The sequence below is a fragment of the Bos indicus x Bos taurus genome, chromosome 22 (genome assembly GCF_003369695.1).
Source record: "Bos indicus x Bos taurus breed Angus x Brahman F1 hybrid chromosome 22, Bos_hybrid_MaternalHap_v2.0, whole genome shotgun sequence".
NCBI lineage: Eukaryota > Metazoa > Chordata > Mammalia > Artiodactyla > Bovidae > Bos > Bos indicus x Bos taurus.
This window is the reverse complement of record NC_040097.1, coordinates 48,152,012-48,173,932: the sequence shown is the minus strand read 5'-3', so window position 1 is coordinate 48,173,932 and position 21,921 is coordinate 48,152,012. Positions and strand designations below refer to the sequence as shown.

Genomic DNA, 21,921 nt, shown 5'->3' with positions numbered 1-21,921 from the left:
TGTGGATATATATTTTCATTTCCCTCGTGTAAATGCCTCGGAGTGGTGTTACTGGTGGTATTACTCTTATGGTTTCTGGTGGTTGCTGGCAATTCTTGGCTTTCATCACTCCAATCTCTGTCTTCACAATGCTTTCTCCTGCATGTTTCTCTCTGTCTGGATTTCCGAGCTTCAGTTTATATTTTAAGGTTAGGATGCCCTATGCACAGTTACACTATGTGGAGGAGTACAGGAGAGGAAAGTGGGATCCTAGTCTAGTGGTGCCTAAGCCACCAGAGCTTGGCGTGCTGTGTGTGAGGCTGTGTGCTGGGCAAGCAGGAAGTACTTAGAGGTGGCAGTGGTGGCCCTGGGGTAGGAATGCAGGGCGGGCAGCTTAGCCCAGATGGTGGCTGGGGCGTCTGCTGCCTAAGGACTTACTTAGCCTCTGAGGCAAGATGTTCAGGTTTCTTGGCCTCTTCAGTCTCCCTTGACCAACCCTCATCTTGGGCTCTGGGAGCCTAGAGCCAGTGAGGGCCCTGCCAGGGACTTGGGAGGGGAGGAGCAGGGATGAGGCCCAGAGGTGCAGGCTTCATCCAGTACAAATTTGCTCATCTTATACACACTGATGAATTTCAGCTACCAGAGTCCCCTTCCCCGCTCCTCATTTTTTCTTTTGGGGGCATATCATCTTAAAATTCGGAGAAATCATCTCATTTTCTCTAAAAGTGGGGTAAAACTGAAATTCGCCTTTATGAAATCTGACTCTTAAGAGTGAAGGCCCCTGGGGTCTGCATATCCCAGGCTCCAAGAATTTTTTTCCTCTCCCACTGTCTCCCACAAGTATTGAGGTTCAGGCAGGAAGTGGGTAGTGAGCTTCAGCTGACTTTGGAAACACTGCCCAGTGCCCACCCCACCTCCTTTTTTTTTTTTTTTTGTATTAAAAAAATTTGATTTGTTCTTAATTGCCCCAGAGTTAAAGCAAATTATTTTGGGGCGGGGCTTTGTGGGAGTGAACAGTCATCTGGCAGCTAGAGATAAGGCCTAGTAAGGCAGGAGGCAAAAAGAACTGAAGCCAAGCTTTCAAGCTGCATTATACTGTTTCCAAGAGTACATTATGAAACAGCTCAATCAATCAAAAAAGTAAATAGTACACTGCCCCTCACTCAACATCATTCAAATGGAGCAATCATCAGAGTTTACTCACTGCTGCTTGTCTCTCCCCTCTCCCCACTACTTCCTTTATTCTGCAATGAAGCTTTTAAAAGCAGATCCCAGGCATCATACCATTTCACCCTTCCATATTTCAATATGCATCTCTAAAATTCAAGGACATTTTTCTTCAGTAAGTACCATGTTATTACCCCACCAGAAAAACAGTTAACAGTTCTTTTGCTTATCGTTCGGTACCCAGCCCATATTCACAGTTCTCTGATGGTCTCCAAAATGATTGTTTACAGTTGGTTTAATTGAGTCACGACTCAGGTCCTGAGATTCTTTCACCAACTGTTTGAAAGGGTAAGTAATTTTGAGGCAGACCATGGTTTAAATGAGTCATCATTTCCTGAGAGCCCTATCAAGTCAGGGAACAGGAATAGGAGGAAGAAGGTGGTTGCAAAGCTGCGAAGTGCTCCCCAAGGCAGTGCTCCTTTCACACCCCTCAGGCTGAACAGTGCATTTCCGACATCTTACTGCCTTCAAATTACTAGTTTTTTTGTCACCAGGTCCTCTAAAAAAACTCGCTTTGTCACCAAGTCCCCTAAAAAAGCTGGCTCGATTCCATAATCTGTAGGTGTTTTTTCAGTTTCCAAGTTTTCCCCTGCTCCTTGGGGACTGGCTTAGGTAGCTGATAGACGCTCTAAGATCGGTGGTTCTCAAACTTGGCTGCAGGTTGGAATCACCTGGGAAGCTTTAAAAACCACTTGTACCTGGGTCGGCCACCCAGAGGGTTTAGTGTAATCAGGTTAGGTTGTGGCCTGGGCGTGAGTAATGTCAAAAGTCCCCCTAGCGATTCTAACGTGCTGCCAAGGCAGAGAACCATGTAGGAGCCTTGCCGGGTGGGCACCACTCAGCCTTCCCAACCCAGGCTCCAAGGGTTAAACCGTGGACGAACTCTTGTGGGCGGAGCGGGGCGTGGCTCCGGGTCGGGGGCGGGGCCTGGGCCAGCGCGGGGAAGGCGGGAGCTTCCAGGCCGCCCTGGTCAGGCTCGCTGGGCGAGCGGAAACGCCTCCAGTTTTCAAAACAAAGAGGAGAAGCGGGAGGCGTGTGTGGCGCGCGGGGTTCAGATAGGTCTCTTCTGCCCGGGCGCTTCAGCATCGCTGGGGGACAATGGAGGGGAGCCTGGGAAGCGGCCGGCGCTCGGGGTCAGACGGTCAGCCGGCGCCTCCGAAGATCTCGCCGACCACAGAGGAGCTGCAGAGCCGCTTGCAGGAGACCCTGGACTTGCTTTCCTCGCAGGAGCTGCGCAGCTTCCGCGACCACCTTAAGAAAGTGGAGCCGCCCGTGAGCCAGGTGAAGCTGGAGCTGGAGGGCCACAGCCCGTCGGGGCTGGCCAAGCTTCTTGCCAAGCACTACTACCCGGCGGCCGTCGCCAAGCGCGTCCTTGTCCAGGTGCTGGAGCTGCTACCCCGCGCAGACCTGCTGCCGCGCTGGCAGAGCGCCCCCACCGACTGCCCTGGTGAGTGCGCGGGGATTCCCGGAGGAGGGGGTGCTCGGGACCGCGGGGTTTGGCCCCCGCCGCCCGGGGATTCCTGGATTGGGGCAGGGCGGGGGTGGGGTGGGTACTGAACTAGGGAGGGGGAGACTGGCGAGGGGAGGACCCCCTAGGTGAGGGCCGGGTTTGGCCCCGGAGCCCAGGTGAGCGGCGGGGGACAGAGTATCAGTGATGGGCGTTGGGGGAGGCGGAGCAAGAAGGACGAGGGCCTCGAGGGACGGAGAGAACCAGCGGCGGAGGGTGGGAGCCCGGGAGTCAGCGGGAAGAAGAGAGAGAGTTCCCAGGCACGGAATCCAAGTGACCAGTCCAAAGCAGCCATCAGGGTTTACCATTCTGGGACGGGCTGAGAAATCCAGATTGACTCAGCAAGACTGAGGTGCATTTTTGAACAGTTACCTCCGGGTGGTTATGATGGAGAAGGTTTTTAGATGATGCAGTGAGAAACTCAGTGTTTGAATATACCGTTAGAACATTTGCCATAAATCTGGGAAGATGTGGTTTAGGAGCAGGAAACGTACCAAGCTGGGGGAGGTTAGGGTTTCCCCTGGTAAATTTAACAACTGTATGTGTGTATAATATATGAGGCAGTTTGTGTATACTTATGTAGAGAGATGAAAGAGAGAGTGAGAAAGAGAAGGAGAAAGAGAAAGTAGCACTTAGATTGGACGTGTTGAGGTACACACCAAAATATACTATGGCTGGGGTCTGTTCTCCCGTGCTTATGATCTGATTGAGTTCCAAGTATGTTGCTTTGCTGACATTTGAATTTGTAATGGGTGACCACCGAAAACCACCACAAAACATGGCCTGTGGGTAGAATACTGGCCCCGGGAAGCCTTTGATTCTCCTTTGACTGCATCTGCACAGCTCTTATACTGTCTCTCCATGCTTAGTTATCATGCTTTAGACTGTGAATCTCTTGCACTTGGTAAAGTGGGTGGTTTTTTTTTTTTGGTTTTTCAGAACCAACCAAACTACACAGTATCATGACTGCACACTGTAGATACCTCCAAAATATTTGAATGCTGTTTGTTTAATTAAAACATCAAATGGGGTCTTTAACTTCATTTGTCTCTTTATCAGAGCCTTGGTCTCCTTTTCTGGAGGTTCATGTTCAGTAATGCTCATTGGTCCTTACCCTTTTCATCTCTGGCCTGCCTCTCCCTGCCTCTGAACCTGACTGAGGACTAAAGGAGTTCTGTTAAGTTTCTGTTCTCATGAGTTTGGGAGAGGGTTTTCATGATCCTGGAAACCTGTTCTGAAACGAGATTGAAGCCTGCTGGGCCCCAAAACAAAAGAGGCGACTGTTTTTCTTGAGAGTTGCTTTCTGTTAACAGGAACCACTACAGATCATAATTAAAAAGAGAAAAGTGAAAAAAAAAATGCTCTTTTCTGTTTTGTCTTTCCACGAAAATTCATTCAGTGATTCCACGAAAGAGTCTAAAGAGAAGCTATGACTGTGTGGACGGTGAATTGGTAAGTATCTGGACTTTTATTCTAATGCTGCATGTTAGCTGGCTTCCCTGCCGGCTCAAGTGGTAAAGAATCCGTCTGCAATGCAGAAGATGCAAGAGACGTGGGTTAGATCCTTGAGTGGGGAAGATCCCCAGGAGTACGAAATGGCAACCCACTCCAGTATTCTTGCCTGGAGAATCCCCATGGACAGCGGAGTCTGACAGGCTACAGTTCATGGGGCTGCAGAGTTGGACACGACTGAGCAACTTAGTGCACGCACACACTTAATCAGTTCAGATAGTATTTAGACACCATTTGAAGGTTTTTGTGCTGCTTTTGTTGGGCTGAAAATGAACATCTGTGGTTGTCTCAAGTGGTCACATCTTTCTGCTTTCTGTTATAAATAGAAAAAGCAAAATATTCGCCAGTTAAAACCACTTTGCATGCATGAACCAAATTAGGTAAGTATGGTTAGTATCTCCATTTTACAGATCAGGGCACCGCAGGTTGTTTGTCCTTGTGCAACTACATAAATTGCTGGCTTCTGACTCTTTTCTGTTTGTTTTATTATGAACATTTAAAACATAAGCTAAAGTAGAAGAGAAAAATGAATCCCCAAACTCCAGCCCCGCCTTCCTAGAGCCCTACTTCAACAATTAGCCATGTAGCCAATCTTGTTTCATCTGCTCCCTCGACCCTGTTATTTTAAAGCAACCCTCTCCCACACATGGATATCTTATCACTTTCATACATACAATACCTGAGTATGTATTTAGCAAGCCTAGAAACAAATGCCCTCGTCTCGGTAGAGATGCAGTTAGCCTACAGATGTCCTTGGCTGCTTCCAGTGCCTTGTACAGTTGGCTTGCTTGAGTTAGGCTCTGATTCAAACAAATACATTTGAAGGCCTGTCTTTTAACACTCTTTATTTACAATACCTTTCCTTTAACCTCTTCTCTTGTTTGTTGACGAAGCCAGGTTATTTGTCCTGTAGAATACCCCACCTTCTGGATTTCCATAACTGCGTTTTCTTTACACCATGTAGTTATGTCATTTACCATTTGCCACTTTCCTTAAACGTAGTTATGGCTATGTATAGGATTTAGAGATGAGATTGGCCTGTTGGTCCAAGTTTGACAGAGGTATTTGAAAGAATTATAAAGGAAGTCATGACGAGAGAGGTAGTCAGTGTTAAACTCGTTTCACGTATAAGGCACATTTGGATTCAGTTTGGTTTTAACATTGTTTCTTGGCTTTCCTTGCAAACAGTACCGTTACGACCTAAGTGGCAGGCGGAAGGCCTTCCTCATGTGTGTGAAGAAGAACAGGCTAGGAGCTCACCAGGATGTCCAACTGATGAAGGATTGGCTTAAGGAGTGCAAGTTCGAACCGACGTTGTGCATCGATCCTGACAAAATGGTACCAAGTTAAAAACAAAAGTGAACATTTGTAGCTTGGGACTCTCCTGGTGGTCCATCGGTTAAGACTCTGTGCTTCCACTGCAGGGAGCTCGGGTTCCATCCCTGGTCAGTAACTAAGATCCCACATGTCCTGTGACATGGCAAAAAAAGAAAAGGAAAATTTGTAGCTTGGATATTATAATCTTCTTTTCTTCTTTAAAAAAATTGAGTTTTATTACCTGGTTAGAACCAGGGCCTGCTGGGTGATGGACCTGAATGTCCTGATGAAATCTAACCGAGCTTCCCTTATGGATGTAGGAGCTTTTGTCGTGGTCCGTTCAGTTCAGTTGCTCAGTCATGTCCGACTCTTTGCGACCCCATGGACTGCAGCATGCCAGACTTCCTTGTCCATCACCAACTCCTGGAGCTTGCTCAAACTCATGTCCATTGAGTTGGTGATGCCATCCAACCATCTCATCCTCTGTCATCCTCTTCTCCTCTTGCCTTCAATCTTTCCCAGCATCAGGGTCTTTTCCAATGAGTTAGCTCTTTGCATCAGGTGGCCAAAGTATTGGAGTTTCAGCTTCAGCATCAGTTCTTCCAATGAATATTCAAGATTGATTTCCTTTAGGATTGACTGGTTTGATCTCCTTGCCGTCCAAGGGACTTACAAGAGTCTTCTCCAACACCACAGTTCAAAAGCATCAATTCTTCCCCGCTCAGCTTTCTTTATAGTCCAACTCTCACATCCATACATGGCAACTGGAAAAAACATAGCTTTGACTAGATGGACTTTTGTTGGCAAAGTAAATGTCTCTACTTTTTAATATGCTATCTAGGTTGGTCATAACTTTCATTCCAAGGATCTAGTGTCTTTTAATTTCATGGCTGTAGTCACCATCCACAGTGATTTTGGAATCCAAGAAAATAAAGTCTGTCACTGTTTCCATTGTTTCCCCATCTATTTGCCATGAAGTGATGGGACCGGATGCCATGATCTCCATTTTTTGAATGTTGAGTTTTAAGCCAGCTTTTTCATTCTCCTTTTTCACTTTCATCGAGAGGCTCTTTAGTTTTTCTTCACTTTCTGCCATAAGGTGGTGTCATCTGCATATCTGAAGTTATTGATATTTCTCCTGGCAATCTTGATTACAGCTTGTGCTTCATCTAGCCTGGCATTTCACATGATGTACTCTGCATATAAGTTAAATAAGCAGGATGACAATATACAGCCTTGATGTACTCCTTTCCCAATTTGGAACCAGTCTGCTGTTCCATGTGTGGTTCAAACTGTTGCTTCTTGACATGCATACAGATTTCTCAGGAGGCATGTAAGGTGGTCTGGTATTCCCATCTCTTTAAGAATTTTTCCACAGTTTGTTGTGATCCGCACAGTCAAAGGCTTTGGCATAGTCAATAAAGCAGATGTTTTTCTGGAATTCTCTTGCTTTTTTGATGATCCAACAGATGTTGGCATTTTGATTTCTGGTTCCTCTGCCTTTTCTAAATCCAGCTTGAATGTCTGGAAGTTTTCAGTTCACATACTGTTGAAGCCTGGCTTGGAGTATTTTGAGCATTACTTTGCTATCCTGTGAGATGAGTGCAATTGTGCAGTATTTTGAACATTTTTTGGCATTGCCTCTCTTTGGGATTAGAATGAAAACTGACCTTTTCCAGTTGTGGCCACTGCTGTATTTTCAAAATTTGCTCTCATGTTGAGTGCAGCACTTTCACAGCATCATCTTTTAGGATTTGGAATAGCTCAACTGGAATTCCATCACCTCTACTAGCTTTGTTCGTAGTGATGCTTCTTAAGTCCCAGTTGACTTCACATTCCAGGAGGTCTGGCTCTAGTTGAGTGATCACACCATCGTGATTATCTGGGTCATGAAGATCTTTTTTGTACAGTTCTTCTGTGTATTCTTGCCACCTCCTCTTAATATCTTCTGCTTCTGTTAGGTCCATACCGTTTCTGTCCTTTATTGTGGCCATCTTTGCATGAAATATTCCCTTAGTGTCTCTAATTTTCTTGAAGAGCTCTCTAGTCTTTCCCATTCTGTTGTTTCCGTGTTTCTTTGTATTGATCACTGAGGAAGGCTTTCTTATCTCTCCTTGCTTTTCTTTGGAAGTCTGCATTGAGCAGATATGGAGAGGGATTACTGAGAGCCCTGGGCAAAACTGCATTGTGATTTAACTAGATGACAGAGAAGAAGATGAAGGGGAAGAGCGGTGGTGGATGGGTGGGAGCTTCATTGTGACCTCTCTGCCTGCAGCTGAGTCCAGGTCTAGCCCTGCCCATGCTTTGGATTAGTAACAGAGGAGAGTCCTTCATAGACCCCAGGAGTCATTGCTAGTGAATATGAAGGAACAGCATAGCAGGAGGACCAGGAAAACAGCACAGGCCAACAGAGGTGGAGTCCTGTCTCTTACCAGTTGTTAGTCTAATCCTCAACTGGGGGTGACTTTGTCCCCCCTGGGGGCTACTTCTGACACTGTCTGGAGACATTTTTGGGCTTCCCAGGTAGCACAGCAGTAAAGAACCCACCTGCCAATGCAGGAGACACAAGAGACGCGGGTTCGATCCCTGGGTTGGAAAGATCCCCAGGAAAAGGCAATGGCAACCCACTCCAGTATTCTCGGCTAGAGAGTCCCACTGACAGAGGAGCCTGGCGGACCACAGTCCACGGGATCACAGAGTCGGACATGACTCAGCGTGCACTCATGCCAGCGCACAGAGACGTTTTTGTTTTTCATCGTTGGAGGGTACTGTTGGCATTAGTGTAGATGCCAAGGTAGAACCGAGGGTGTGGCTGAACATACGAGGATGCACAGGACAGCCCCCAAGGCAAAGAGTTCCTGACACAAAATGTCCATAGCGGGGTAATTGTCTAGAAATTCTGCCTGAAATTAATGGACGGCTTTCTTCTCTCTAATTTATTATGTAGGGCTGGGGTGAGGATGAAATGAACTGCTTTATGTTAAAGTTCTCAGGATAATAGCTGGCCTATAGTAAGTACTCGATAAATTTAGATTTTGTTTCAAAGTTAAAAGCAGACTCCTTCATGTTTTCCATGGATTGTACCAGAATTTCTTCTGTGTTATGTGATTTTTTTTTGAATCCATCTTTTCCATTCAGGTGACAGATAATTGCCAATGTTTTTCTGGTTTATTCTCCCAAAGGTCCAGAAGTAACTTCTTTCTCTACATCCTGTCAACATTTATTTGTAAATAATTAGCAATCTTACTGGTAAAATTATTTCACTTTCATTTTCTTGACTGTAGTAGCATGGTTGAACATCTTTTGGTCATTATTTTCCCTTCTGTGAATTACCTGTTTATATCCTTTGCCCTTTTTTCTTACTGGATTTTCTTTTCTTATTCTGTAGTTCTTTTTCCTGAATTTTAGACAAAATAGACTGCAGATATTTTTCTCCTGCCTTGTTACTTGCCTTTTGACTTTTTGTTGCCTCAAGTCATATGGAAGTTTTTGCTATAAACTCGTCAGTCTTTCTTTTTGTCAGCTTCTTGGTTTTTCTGTCTTGATTAAACCCCATGATTTCCCAGCTTAAAATTTATTATTTATTTTTGGCCGCCCTGGGTCTTCGTTGCTGTGCAGGCTTTCTCTAGTTGCAGTGAGCGGGGCTACTTTTGGTTGCAGGGCGTGGACTTCTCACTGCTGTGACTTCTCTTGTTGCAGAGCACAGGCTCTAGGGCATGCGGGTTTCAGTGCGGGGGCTCCCGGGCTCTGGAGCACAGGCTCAGTAGTTGTGGCAGATGGGTATAGTTGCTCCTTGGCATGTGGGTTCCCAGATCAGGTGTCAGACCCTGATCTTTTGCATTGGCAGGCGTATTCTTACCACTGAGCCAAGAGGGAAGCCCCCCAGTTAAACATTTTTTAAATTATTTTTCTATAATATCTTTATAGTGAAGGTTAGCCTTCTGCTCACTGAAACAGTGAGGTGGGAGGTCTAACTTTATTTCCAAGCCAGTTCTCATTTGTTGGTGATACATCCTTTCCCCACATACATGAAATTCCATTCTTGTCATATATTAAATCCCTGTATGTGTATTTGGATTGATTTCTGGATTCTAAAATATGTATTCATATATTTGTTTATACTTATGCTGGTGATGGAGGAGCCAGGTAGGCTGCAGTCCATGGAGTTGCAAAGAGTCGGACATGACTGAGCGACTTCACTTTCACTTTTCATTTTCATGCACTGGAAAAGGAAATGGCAACCCACTCCAGTGTTCTTGCCTGGAGAACCCCAGGGATGGCGGAGCCTGGTGGGCTGCTGTCTATGGGCTCGCACAGAGTTGGACAAGACAAGCAACTTAGCAGCAGCAGCAACATGCTGCTATATCCATGTTTTGTTCACCCTGATTTTATAGTGCTTTTGGACAGCTGAGATGATCTACCTCCCGTTCATTGTTTTTTTTTGTTTGTTTTTATTTGTTTGCCTTTGTTTTTTACTTCTGAATGTTCTTTGCTATTCTTCAGTACCTTGCTATTCCTGAGCATCTGTTTTCTGTGACCTTGAGAACCATCCAGTTTCACAGAAATCCCTTGAGGTTTTAACTCATATGACATTGACTAGAGATTAATTTGGAGTTAATTGACAAATTAATAGTATTGAGTCATCTCGATCAGAAACTTCAGGCTGTCATATTTTATGTTGCCTCTTCACTGAAGATTTTTTAAATAATTTTATTCACTTAGATAATGTTCATTTCTTCTTAGGTTTATTCCTAGGTAATGTTTTACTTTTGTTATGACCTTCAAAGGATCCCTTTTCCATTATCCAGTTTAAATGTTTTATTCCTGGGTAATTAGGGAACTCTAGATCTTTGTAACAAGACCAGGAGCTGACTGTGGCTCAGATCATGAACTCCTTATTACCAAATTCAGACTTAAATTGAAGAAAGTAGGGAAAACCACTAGACCATTCAGGTATGACCTAAATCAAATCCCTTATGATTATACAGTGGAAGTGAGAAATAGATTTAAGGGACTAGATCTGATAGATAGAGTGCCTGATGAACTATGGAATGAGGTTTGTGACATTGTACAGGAGACAGGGATCAAGACCATCCCCAAGGAAAAGAAATGCAAAAAAGCAAAATGGCTGTCTGGGGAGGCCTTACAAATAGCGGTGAAAAGAAGAGAAGTGAAAAGCAAAGGAGAAAAGGAAAGATATAAGCATCTGAATGCAGAGTTCCAAAGAATAGCAAGAAGAGATAAAAAAGCCTTCTTCAGCGATCAATGCAAAGAAATAGAGGAAAACAACAGAATGGGAAAGACTAGAGATCTCTTCAAGAAAATTAGAGATACCAAGGGAATATTTCATGCAAAGATGGGCTCAATAAAGGACAGAAATGGTATGGACCTAACAGAAGCAGAAGATATCAAGAAGAGGTGGCAAGAATACACAGAAGAACTGTACAAAAAAGATCTTCACGACCCAGATAATCACAATGGTGTGATCACTGACGTAGAGCCAGACATCCTGGAATGTGAAGTCAAGTGGGCCTTAGAAAACATCACTACAAACAAAGCTAGTGGAGATGATGGAATTCCAGTTGAGCTATTTCGAATCCTGAAAGATGATGCTGTCAAAGTGCTGCACTCAATATGCCAGCAAATTTGGAAAACTCAGCAGTGGCCACAGGACTGGAAAAGGTCAGTTTTCATTCTGATCCCAAAGAAAGGCAATGCCAAAGAATGCTCAAACTACTGCACAATTGCGCTCATCTCACATGCTAGTAAAGTAATGCTCAAAATTCTCCAAGCCAGGCTTCAGCAATATGTGAACCGTGAACTTCCTGATATTCAAGCTGGTTTTAGAAAAGGCAGAGGAACCAGAGATCAAATTGCCAACATCCGCTGGATCATGGAAAAAGCAAGAGAGTTCCAGAAAAACATCTATTTCTGCTTTATTGACTATGCCAAAGCCTTTGACTGTGTGGATCACAATAAACTGTGGAAAATTCTGAAAGAGATGGGAATACCAGACCACCTGACCTGCCTCTTGAGAAATCTGTATGCAGGTCAGGAAGCAACAGTTAGAACTGGACATGGAACACCAGACTGGTTCCAAATAGGAAAAGGAGTACGTCAAGGCTGTATATTGTCACCCTGCTTATTTAACTTATATGCAGAGTACATCATGAGAAGTGCTGGGCTGGATGAAGCACAAGCTGGAATCAACATTGCCGGGAGAAATATCAATAACCTCAGATATGCAGATGACACCACCCTTATGGCAGAAAGTGAAGAGGAACTAAAAAGCCTCTTGATGAAAGTGAAAGTGGAGAGTGAAAAAGTTGGCTTAAAGCTCAACATTCAGGAAACGAAGTTCATGGCATCCGGTCCCATCACTTCCTGGGAAATAGATGGGGAAATAGTGGAAACAGTGTCAGACTTTATTTTTGGGGGCTCCAAAATCACTGCAGATGGTGACTGCAGCCATGAAATTAAAAGACGCTTACTCCTTGGAAGGAAAGTTATGTCCAACCTCGACAGCATATTCAAAAGCAGAGACATTACTTTGCCAACAAAGATCCATCTAGTCAAGGCTATGGTTTTTCCTGTGGTCATGTATGGATGTGAGAGTTGGACTGTGAAGAAGGCTAAGTGCTGAAGAATTGATGCTTTTGAACTGTGGTGTTGGAGAAGACTCTTGAGAGTCCCTTGGACTGCAAGGAGATCCAACCAGTCCATTCTAAAGGAGATCAGCCCTGGGTGTTCTTTGGAAGGAATGATGCTGAAGCTGAAACTCCAATACTTTGGCCACCTCATTCGAAGAGTTGACTCAATGGAAAAGACTCTGATGCTGGGGTGGGATTGGGGGCAGGAGGAGAAGGAGACGACAGAGGATGAGATGGCTGGATGGCATCACTGACTCGATGGACGTGAGTCTGAGTGAACTCCGGGAGTTGGTGATGGACAGGGAGGCCTGGTGTGCTGCGATTCATGGGGTCGCATGAGTTGGACACGACTGAGCGACTGAACTGAACCAAGGTCTTTGTAAATTAAGTTTGTATCTGGTCAACTTGCAGATCTCTACTTTTAGTAGGTTTTAATTGAATATATTTCTGGAAAGTCATATTATTTGTAAGTAATGAGTCTTTGGCACCCCACTCCAGTACTCTTGCCTGGAAAATCCCATGGATGGAGGAGCCTGGAAGCCTGCAATCCATGGGGTCGCTGAGGGTCCGACACGGCTGAGCGACCTCACTTTCACTTTTCAGTTTCATGCATTGGAAAAGGAAATGGCAACACACTCCAGTGTTCTTGCCTGGAGAATCCCAGGGACAGGGGAGCCTGGTGGGCTGCCGTCTATGGGGTCGCACAGGGTCGGACACGACTGAAGTGACTTAGCAGCAATGAGTCTTTGTTTCCAGTATTTATACCTCATTTAACTTTTGCTGTACTGTATTGAAATGGCCAGGATCTTTGTTACAACATGGTGAGAGCAGCCATTCCTCTCTTGCTTGTCTTTATAGGGGCATTGATTCTGCTGATGCCTCTTGATAGATTCTGGCAAGTGGATATGATTGGGTAGACTCCTCCATTCCTTGCCATTTCTAGCTTACTGAGGGTATTAATTTTATAAAATAATTTTTATATTAAAATAAGTTAAACACATGTACACCCATGGCTGTTTCATGTCAATGTATGACAGAAACCACTACAATATTGTAAAGTAATTCGCCTCCAATTAAAATAAATTAATTAATTAAAAATAAATCAATAAAATAAGTTAATAATGCAGCATTTAAATACATTAATTCTTTGGGGAACTGTAGTTTTCTTATGTTTTGTGGTAGAGAATCAGAAGCACCATAATTTTGTCAAACAAGAACCACCATTGGTAAAAGAATAAATCATACGAAGTCTGATAGCAACCAAAAGGGAAGTGATAAGTCATACTGACACTACAAGAGATGTAGGTATTTTCATATTTGTCATCTCATTGATTCACTTTGTGAAGAAGCCATCTCTGGGATTTCTGTTTTTTTCTACTTCTTTTTTAATATGTTATCTGTATTATATATTATACATATATAATATATATGTATATACAGTTCTTTTTTAATATGTTATCTTATTTTACAGGACTTACTTGGAAAAATAACATCATTTCGTGATGAACTAAATGAAATTAAAGATGACATTGGCTGTTGCCTTGTTACTCTTATGTCCCATGGAGAAGAAGGTTTTATCAAAATGAAAGACGGTGAAAAAGTCAGCCTGGAAGACATTTTTGAAATGTTTAACAATAAAAATTGTCCAGCACTTCAAGAGAAACCAAAAATCTTTATAATCCAGGCCTGCAGAGGAGGTAAGTGGAGATGTCTCTGTATCATTCTCTTTCCAGAAAATTCTCATGTTGATGATTGAGGAAAGAAAAGTAAGTTTTAAAAAATTATTTTTTAATAATTATATTAAATAATATACCTGAAGATACCTCAGACCCTTAGCTGATGTATCTTACATTATATAGCATAGTAGGGACTTTGAGCTGGGAGAAAGGGATGGAGTGACAGCTTACCTGGTTAGGATGGTTAATTTAGTCTGAGGAAGGTCTGCTGCTGCTGCTGCTAAGTCGCTTCAGTCATGTCCAACTCTGTGCGACTCCATAGACGGCAACCTACCAGGCTCCTCCATCCATGGGATTTGAGGAAGGTCTAAGCCATTAAAATCATTAGGTGTATCTGAGAGCCTCAAATTCTAGGGGAGAGGTGGACAATTTTCTGGGGGATGTCCTATCATTCGTGTGATTCTAGTTGGCTTGTGGGACTAATTTCTGATTTATGTAACTTTGGTTTTAATTATTTCTCTTGTGGAGATACAAGCTTCTTGTGACTTTTATTAAAGGTTATTCATGTCAATGGTATATTATTGTAGTTTGTATTTTCATTCCTCAAAAAACAGAGAGAAGAGACAGTGGTGTTGAAACAGATGATGAACCCATGGACTTGGATGATGGATCAGAGAAGAAGAGGCTGCCTACATTCAGTGATTATTTCATTGTATATCCCACCCAAGCAGGTAGGATAGTGAGGCTTGAAGATAGACATTCATCCAGAGGGTTTAGGTTATTCCTACTGATTTTTTAAAATCCTTTTTTTTTTTTTTTGCCTCTCTGTGAGGCTTGTGGGATCTTAGTTCCTCGACCCTGGATTGAACCTGGGCCCTTGGCAATGGAAGTGCAGAGTCTTAACCACAGGATCACCAGGGCCTTCCCAGAAATCTTTCTGAAAAAAATTATCTGTGCTTTATAGATTGATGTGCATGGGAGAAAGAGCAAGCACCATTGTGGTGTCCTAAGTTGAGAAGTCATGCAGTGCCCAACAGGGACACACAGCCTGGTAGTAACTGGTTATTTAAGAATGAGGGACCTCCCTGGTGGTCCAGTGGTTAGGACTCCGTGCCCTCACTGCTGAGGGCACAGGTTCAATCCCTGGTTTGGGGACTAAGATCCCACAAGCCCAGTGGCATGATCAAAAATAAAAAAAATAAATAAGAATATTTTTCTTTCTATTTGTATGGCCTTTTTTTGGACCATCTGTTCACGTGCCTGTTGGCCATTCACGCATCTCCTGTTGCCCTGTATTGCACTGGGTTGTTTTCTTATTAAGTTACGTATATTCTGAATACTAGTCCTTTCTCTGGTACAAGTTACAAATATTCTCTCCCACTTTGTGACTGGCTTTTCCTTTTCTTAAAGATGTCTTTCAAAAAGCAAAAGTTTTATAAGCATTCAGTGGTGATTCAGTAGTAGAATTCTCGCCTGCTGCAAAGCAAGTGTTTTATGTTTTTACTCCAGTTTATTGACTTTTTTCTTTTATGGCGTATGCCTTTTGTAAGAAACCTTTGCATACCCTGATGTTGCAAACATGTCCTGTGTTTTTTTGTGTTCCAACCCAGGTTTACTATGAGAGGGTGCCATTTTCACAGTCCTTCCACACTATACAGACATATTTTGTGTTTTTCAATCGAATAATAAGCATAATTTCAGTAGTCAAACCCTTGAATACCCCCAAATAAATTCCATATGGATATATTTAGGGTTAGCTTAAAATGCTAGAGCAAAAGTCAGCGATAAAAAGGTAGAAAGGGGATGTGTACATGCATGCCAAGTCACTCAGTGTGTCCAGCTCTTTTCGACGCGTGGACTGGAGCCCGCCAGGCTCCTCTGTCCATGGGATTCTCTGGGCAAGAACACTGGAGTGGGTTGCCACGCCCTCCTCCAGGGGATCTTCCCCGCCCAGGGACTGAACCTGCGTCTCTTACATCTCTTGCTTTGGCAGGCATTCTTTACCACCAGCGCCACCTAGGAAGCCCAGAAAGGGGATAAGGAAAGCAAATATGACAAAAACTGATAACTCTGATCTGAGGGATGATTATTCGGGGGGGGCATTCAACTTTCCCTCCCACTTTAGTGTATATTTGAAAACTTTGAAGCTAGATAAAAAATGCGTATTTAAAAGTTTCCCCTTGAGAGGTTGTGTGCAATTGGTCACACAAGTCTTCTGTCTCTGCTTAGTCACTCAGTTGTGTCCAACTCTTTGCGACCCCATGGACTTTAGCCCATCAGACTCCTCTGTCCATGGGGATTCTCCGTCTTAATGCTTCCTTGGTGGCTCATATGGGGAAGAATCCACTGGCAATGACGGAGACCTGGGTTTGATCCCTGGGTTGGGAAGAACCCCTGGAGGAGGGCATGGCAACCCACTCCAGTATTCTTGCCTGGAAAATCCCCATGGACAGAAGAGCCTTGGCGATCTACAGTCCATGGGGTCATAAAGAATCGGACACAACTGAGCGACTAAGCACACACATATATTCTTTTTTAGATTCTTTTCCATAATGCCGGTGTTTCTGTATTATCAGTTCAAAGCCATTTTCTAGGTTTTAACTATGGAGCAAAGAGCAAGTTTGCTACAAGTAGAGGGGGAAATGGATGAAGTGGTTCTTTTTTTTTTTCCTTTATAGACCATGTCGCTTTACGGGATCCCCGCACTGGCTCTGTGATGATCAAGGAGATGACTGAAGTCTTTAAGCAGTATGGGAATAAGTGGCACCTCGCTGACTTCTTTACCATAGTGAGTAGATTCCAAGTGAACACGCACTCCATCCAGTCTAAAGCTAATGCGCTTGATGAAAACATCTTCATGAGAAGATTGCCTTCAGCCGTGAAAGCATGAGGGGGGTTCAGGAGTGGCCTGTAACCAGTGGGCTGGTGAGTTTAGAGGGCTGTGGCAGAAGTCACGGCTGAGCCAGGCGCCAATGGAGAACGGACAGTGACACTTCATTCAGTGGAACATGAGTGAGTTGGTTATTAGCGAGCTTGGAAGTTCTGCCTGCACTATGGTCCTGCCAGCCTTATTTATCTCCCCCAGGAAGAGGGGAGAACCGGAGGGCTTCTTTGAGGACCAACACTATCTTACATTTGTCTGCCCAGCTTGTAGCCAATACTGAACGTTCAGTGAATGAATGAGGGGCCAGGAATTATAGCAGATTTATATACACACTGTAGTTTGGAGGAGGGCCTGATGATAGTGGTTTACCATATCAGGATCAAAGAGTTATTTTCTTCTTAATCTGGGCGTTTTATCTCTGAAGAGAGCTAACTAGAAAAGGTTGTAAATGAGCACAGTAACAGCAGTACTCGCACGTTCTGAACAGCTCACTCTGTGCCAGTTACTGTTCCTTGCAATTGACAGATATTAATACATTAAGTTTTTCAACAGCCCTCTGGCAGGTGCTTTGATTCCCATCCCCTGTTACAAATGCAGAGCTAGGAAAGTGGCAGCCTGGGCTTTCTAGTCCAGACAAAGTGCTTTTAGAGCTCGTGCCTTAATCACAATCACGCAGTATTACTCCTTAGGAGCTTCCCAGGTGGCCCAGTGGTAAAGAATCCACCTGCCAATGCAGGAGACGCAGGAGAAGAAGGTTCGATCCCTGGGTCAGGAAGATCCCCTGGAGAAGGAAATGGCAACCCATTCCAGTATTCTTCTCTGGGAAATTCCAGGGACAGAAGCCTGGAGGGGTACAGTCCTCAGGGTCGCAAAGAGTCAGACACAACTTAGTTACTAAACGAACTTACTTCTTACCTCCCAAGGTACGGTAACAATTTTTATTTCTTTAAAAAAATATAATGTTAATGCTTTGCATATGATGCTTAAGAGCTTTCAAAATTCTTTTTCACCTCATTTTGAGGTAAGCTTTTGGCGAGGGGGGAGTGTTAAAGGGAAGAAATACGATTTTGATAGTCATTCCAACCATATTCCCAAATCTCTTGTATTATTCAATTTCTCTCTTTTAATAAAATAGTTTCTTGTCAGTGTTTCAAGAATATAATAATAAAGACAGATTTAACCTAGGTAGAAATTCATTTTAGTTAGGCTAACTGAAAAATTATTTTGCCAAATGGTGTTCATTAAGTCTTTTTTGAACAGCATTCATTTTTTAATTGAAAGCTTATTTTTTTAATTGAATGAAAGATTCTTTAAATTCTATAGTGCTTTACAATTTTCAAATGTTTCACACACGTCTTCATTTCTATAACTCTTCATTTCACATACGTCTTCAATTCCAGAACTCTTTTTGACCCCTAGCCCTATCTTGCCCCTCCCCACTTTCCTGTCCCCACTGGTAACCTCTAGTTTATTCTCTACAGCTGTGAGCCTGCTTCTGGCCACTCAGCATGCAGGCCCTTAGTTCCCCTTCTAGGGACTGAACCCATGTCCTCTGTAGTGGAAGCACAGAGTCTTACCCACTGGACTGCCAGGGAAGTCCCTCTTTTTTTTTTTTTTAATTCACCAGTTTGTTGTATTTTTCAGATTTCACTTAAAAGTGGTGATATACAGTATTTATCTTTCTCTGATTTATTTCACTTAGCATAATACCCTCCAAGTTTATTCATGTTGCTGCAAAAGGCAAAGTTTCACTTTTTAATGGCTGAGTAGTGTTTCTGTCTCTGTGTGTGTGTGTATGCATGTGTGCGCGTGTGTATATACCTCATCTTCTTTATCCATTCATCTGATGATGGACATTTAGGTTGCTTCCATACCTTGGCAATTGTAAATAATGTTGCTATGAACATTGGGGTGCATATATCTTTTCAAATTAGTGTTTTTGCTTTTATCAGATATATACCCAGAAGTGGAATTGCTGGGTCATATGGTATGAACACTTTTCATTTTTAAAGTCCTTGCTGAGTAGACACTGGCAAGAAAGTCCAAAAACGAATGTGATGTGACCTTTGCGTTAAAGGCCCTTACAGCTTCATGAGGCAGCCAATGTAGGCGAGCCTACAGCCAGCCCTGGAATTCATAGAGCTATTGAATGCTTTGGACATCACATAACCCAATCCTTTCAGGGTACCATAAGTTACCAAGGCTCAGAGACGGTTGCCTGATGTTACCAGGGGCAGGCTGAGACTTGAACCCAGGTCTGTGCACACTTGGGCTTCCTGGGTGGCGCTAGTGATAAAGAACCCACCTGCCAGTGCAGAGGACGTGAGAGGCAAGTGTTCAAACCTTGGGGCAGGAAGATCCCCTGGAGAAGGGCCTGGCCACCCATTCCGGTATTCTTGCCTGGAGAATCCCATGGACAGAGGAGCCTGGCAGGCTACAGCCCATGGAGCTGCAAAGTGTGGGACACGACTGAAGCGACCGAGCACGCTGTGCACACTTCAGTGCTCTTTCCAGCCACAGCGCTGCCTTCGCTGGGATGTGGGTGACCTTTGCTTTTCCTGATGCAGTCAGAGTTCTGCTCTCACCTTTGGTGGGCTTTACTAAGAGGCTTTTGAGGGCTTTACAGTTCATTTGGACAATTTGTTCTTTTATCTTACAGGTGAATAACAGAGTGGTGCACCGCGACTTTAATCTGTGTAACAAACCAGTGAAAGTATCGCTGGTAATGGAGTCGACTTTAACAAAATTTGTATACTTTTGACACAAGGATGATTCAAAAAACAAAGACTGCTTTGCAACACAGTTTGTGAAGAGCTATGAGCATTTGTAGCATTGCACTAATGGTTACCATTTTGCATTATTCTTGTCACTGATGTTTCTTCAGTTTTGTATATATATATAATTTTTCTAAGATTTAAGTCTGCTTACTTGATACTTGTCTTTTTTTTCTTTTTTTTTAAGATCACTGTTTTCTGAAAAAACACTTTCCTGAATTGTTATCAAAACATGGACGTCCAGCTCCATTTGTGTACTGGTTTTATCCCGCGTTTTTCTTGCTGATTACCCTGCCCTCCGCACCCCTCATTTGGTGCTGGCTTTAAGGCTTATTTTCTTGGTTTAGTCGAGGATTGCTGGGTGTGGTCTTGTCCTCTGTTGTGCCTTATCTCCCCAGACTTGTCTGTAGCCAATCTGAGCTCTTGGATCCGTAAGCCATTCTCGGGTCTTAACCTGGATCACTCTGGGCCTTGATGCCTTTGTGTGTTTGCTTTGCACCTGCTTCCCACCTTCCTCCTTGCACCTCTGAGCTGCTGTCTTCTCCACTTGGAACCCTCTATTCCACCCCACACAGGTAAGTCCTTGCCATCCTTTAGAATTTGGTTCAAGCATCACTTACACAGGGAGGCTTTCCATAGCCCCCCTGCTAGGTCAGCCTCTTCTAAGTGCTCAGAGACTCTCTGCTCCTCTTCTGTAGCATTGAAATGACTCTATAGTGCCTGTTTTCTCTCCCTCTCCAGTTTAGTCATGAGCTCCAAGAGGCAGAGGTTGTGTGTCTCACTCATGGCTGTGTCCTAGCTTCCGTCCGCACCTTAGGACACAGAGAGGCCATGCAGTGAACATTGTAGTGAGTGACTGATCCCTGTGTTTTAATTGTTTTACCCATTCCACAGACCGGGCCTCTTGCATATCTAGCCAGCTGCCATTCATCCCCACATACATGCATGTCTCATGGCTGCTTCTACTCAACAAGTTGGGAGTTAACCTGAGTTTCCCCGAAATCCTCTCATAAAAGCCATCCCATTGTTCATAATCCTTTGACTCCCCACTGCCTGCAGGATATACCCCCCAAGTTCCCTAGGAGAATATTGCAAGTCTTTCTCCATCAGGCTCAATCTACACTACTCATGTCCTGCCTGTTTGTCCTGGTAATTCACCCTCCCTTAATAATCCTGTCTCACAGAACCGGGCTTGTGGCTTAGTGGATGGATGAACTCTCCTGGATATGTCATTGTATCGGAGTTCAGTCTCCCCTTTCGGTCTGCAATGCCCTTCCGTTCTGTGTGCTTCCCTTCTACTGTGTATTCTTCAGGGAGCAACTTGGGTCCCATCCCACAATAAAGAAAACTGTATACAGACTAATGATTTTAGAGTAACAAGCTGTGGACTGAGCATGAATTTTTGTATTCAAACTTTTGTTGTAACTCTGGACTGCTTCTGGACCTCAGTTTCCTCATCTGTATGAAAGGAGGTTTGGCTCAGCAGACCCTGAGAACTCACCCCCCTGGACTTCAGTGAACTTGGACCGCTTCATGAACTTGCTCCTGAACACCCTGCATGTGGGACTGTTGCTGAACCTAAGGGTTCAAGCTGGCAGTTGCATAAGACTGTTGGGCCTATGTGAGGATGCAGGTGGTTAGTGAGAATGCTCTGAAGATTGACAGCCAAATGAACTGAAGCAATCTGGAATCTCCAGGCCTATCTGCATTTCAGAGATCATTGTGTCCATTTTAGGTAATGTGATTTCTAAAGTATAAATATATGTGATTTAATTTTTAAGCATTTGTGTTCTGATACTTGATATGTAGCTTTGGTTTTGTATAGAGCATTAAAATGTCTCTGGTTCATAAAACATGACCATCCGGTGAGCCTTCTCTATTCACTTGGGTTTTGCAAGACTTCTAGGCACAGAGGCTTGTTTCAGGGAGGCAGCATCAGCTGAAATATCAACAGCTGTTATTTCCTGGGAGAGGTTAGGTTGTTCAGAATCAGCATGTAGTGAAGCTGGGATTTCAATGCATGAATAATATAAGAGATGGAATGCCAAATGACAGAGAAAAGTTTTAAGACAGAATGCTTTTGATGGATGGAAGGGACCTTTCCATTACCACTAAACTGAGGGAATGAGGGCTTTGGGACAACAGAGGGAAAAGTTATTTTGGAACCCTGCCCAGACCACTACAGGCAAGTTCGGGTCATGGAGAGAACTGTAGGACAACTAGGTAGCAGACAGATAAAGAGAAAGGAGGAATTCTGGTTACAAAGGTGGGTGGTCCCAGATGAACTTGATGCCTGGGGCCAGCTAACTACCCCATAATTCTCTCAGCTTCAAATCAGTACAGAATCTCCTAGCCATCCAATGCCATGTGAAATATAACCATCCCCCACCACCCC

The 21,921-nt window shown here is 43.9% G+C and overlaps 1 protein-coding gene across 2 annotated transcripts; it reads left to right on the top strand.

Moving 5' to 3' along the window:
• Positions 1-85: 85 nt before the first annotated feature.
• Positions 86-21,384, top strand: LOC113880328 (caspase-14-like). Of its 2 annotated transcripts, XM_027522297.1 has the most exons (7): positions 86-2,653; positions 4,113-4,165; positions 5,414-5,563; positions 13,664-13,889; positions 14,483-14,599; positions 16,547-16,656; positions 19,412-21,384. In XM_027522297.1, exons 1-7 carry the CDS (start codon positions 2,305-2,307, stop codon positions 19,511-19,513), a joined length of 1,107 nt encoding a protein of 368 aa, XP_027378098.1. In that variant the 5' UTR covers positions 86-2,304; the 3' UTR covers positions 19,514-21,384. The 2 variants fall into 2 exon arrangements, with proteins under 2 accessions (XP_027378098.1, XP_027378099.1); XM_027522298.1 differs by lacking the exon at positions 5,414-5,563.
• Positions 21,385-21,921: the final 537 nt, after the last annotated feature.

Bases quoted from the DNA above. Each gene is read 5' to 3' on its own strand.
- LOC113880328 (XM_027522297.1), top strand. From the start codon at position 2,305: ATGGAGGGGAGCCTGGGAAGCGGCCGGCGCTCGGGGTCAGACGGTCAG. The intron at 5,564-13,663 runs GTACCAAGTTAA...CTTATTTTACAG, and splicing joins GCATCGATCCTGACAAAATG to GACTTACTTGGAAAAATAAC. The intron at 16,657-19,411 runs GTGAGTAGATTC...TTTATCTTACAG, and splicing joins TCGCTGACTTCTTTACCATA to GTGAATAACAGAGTGGTGCA.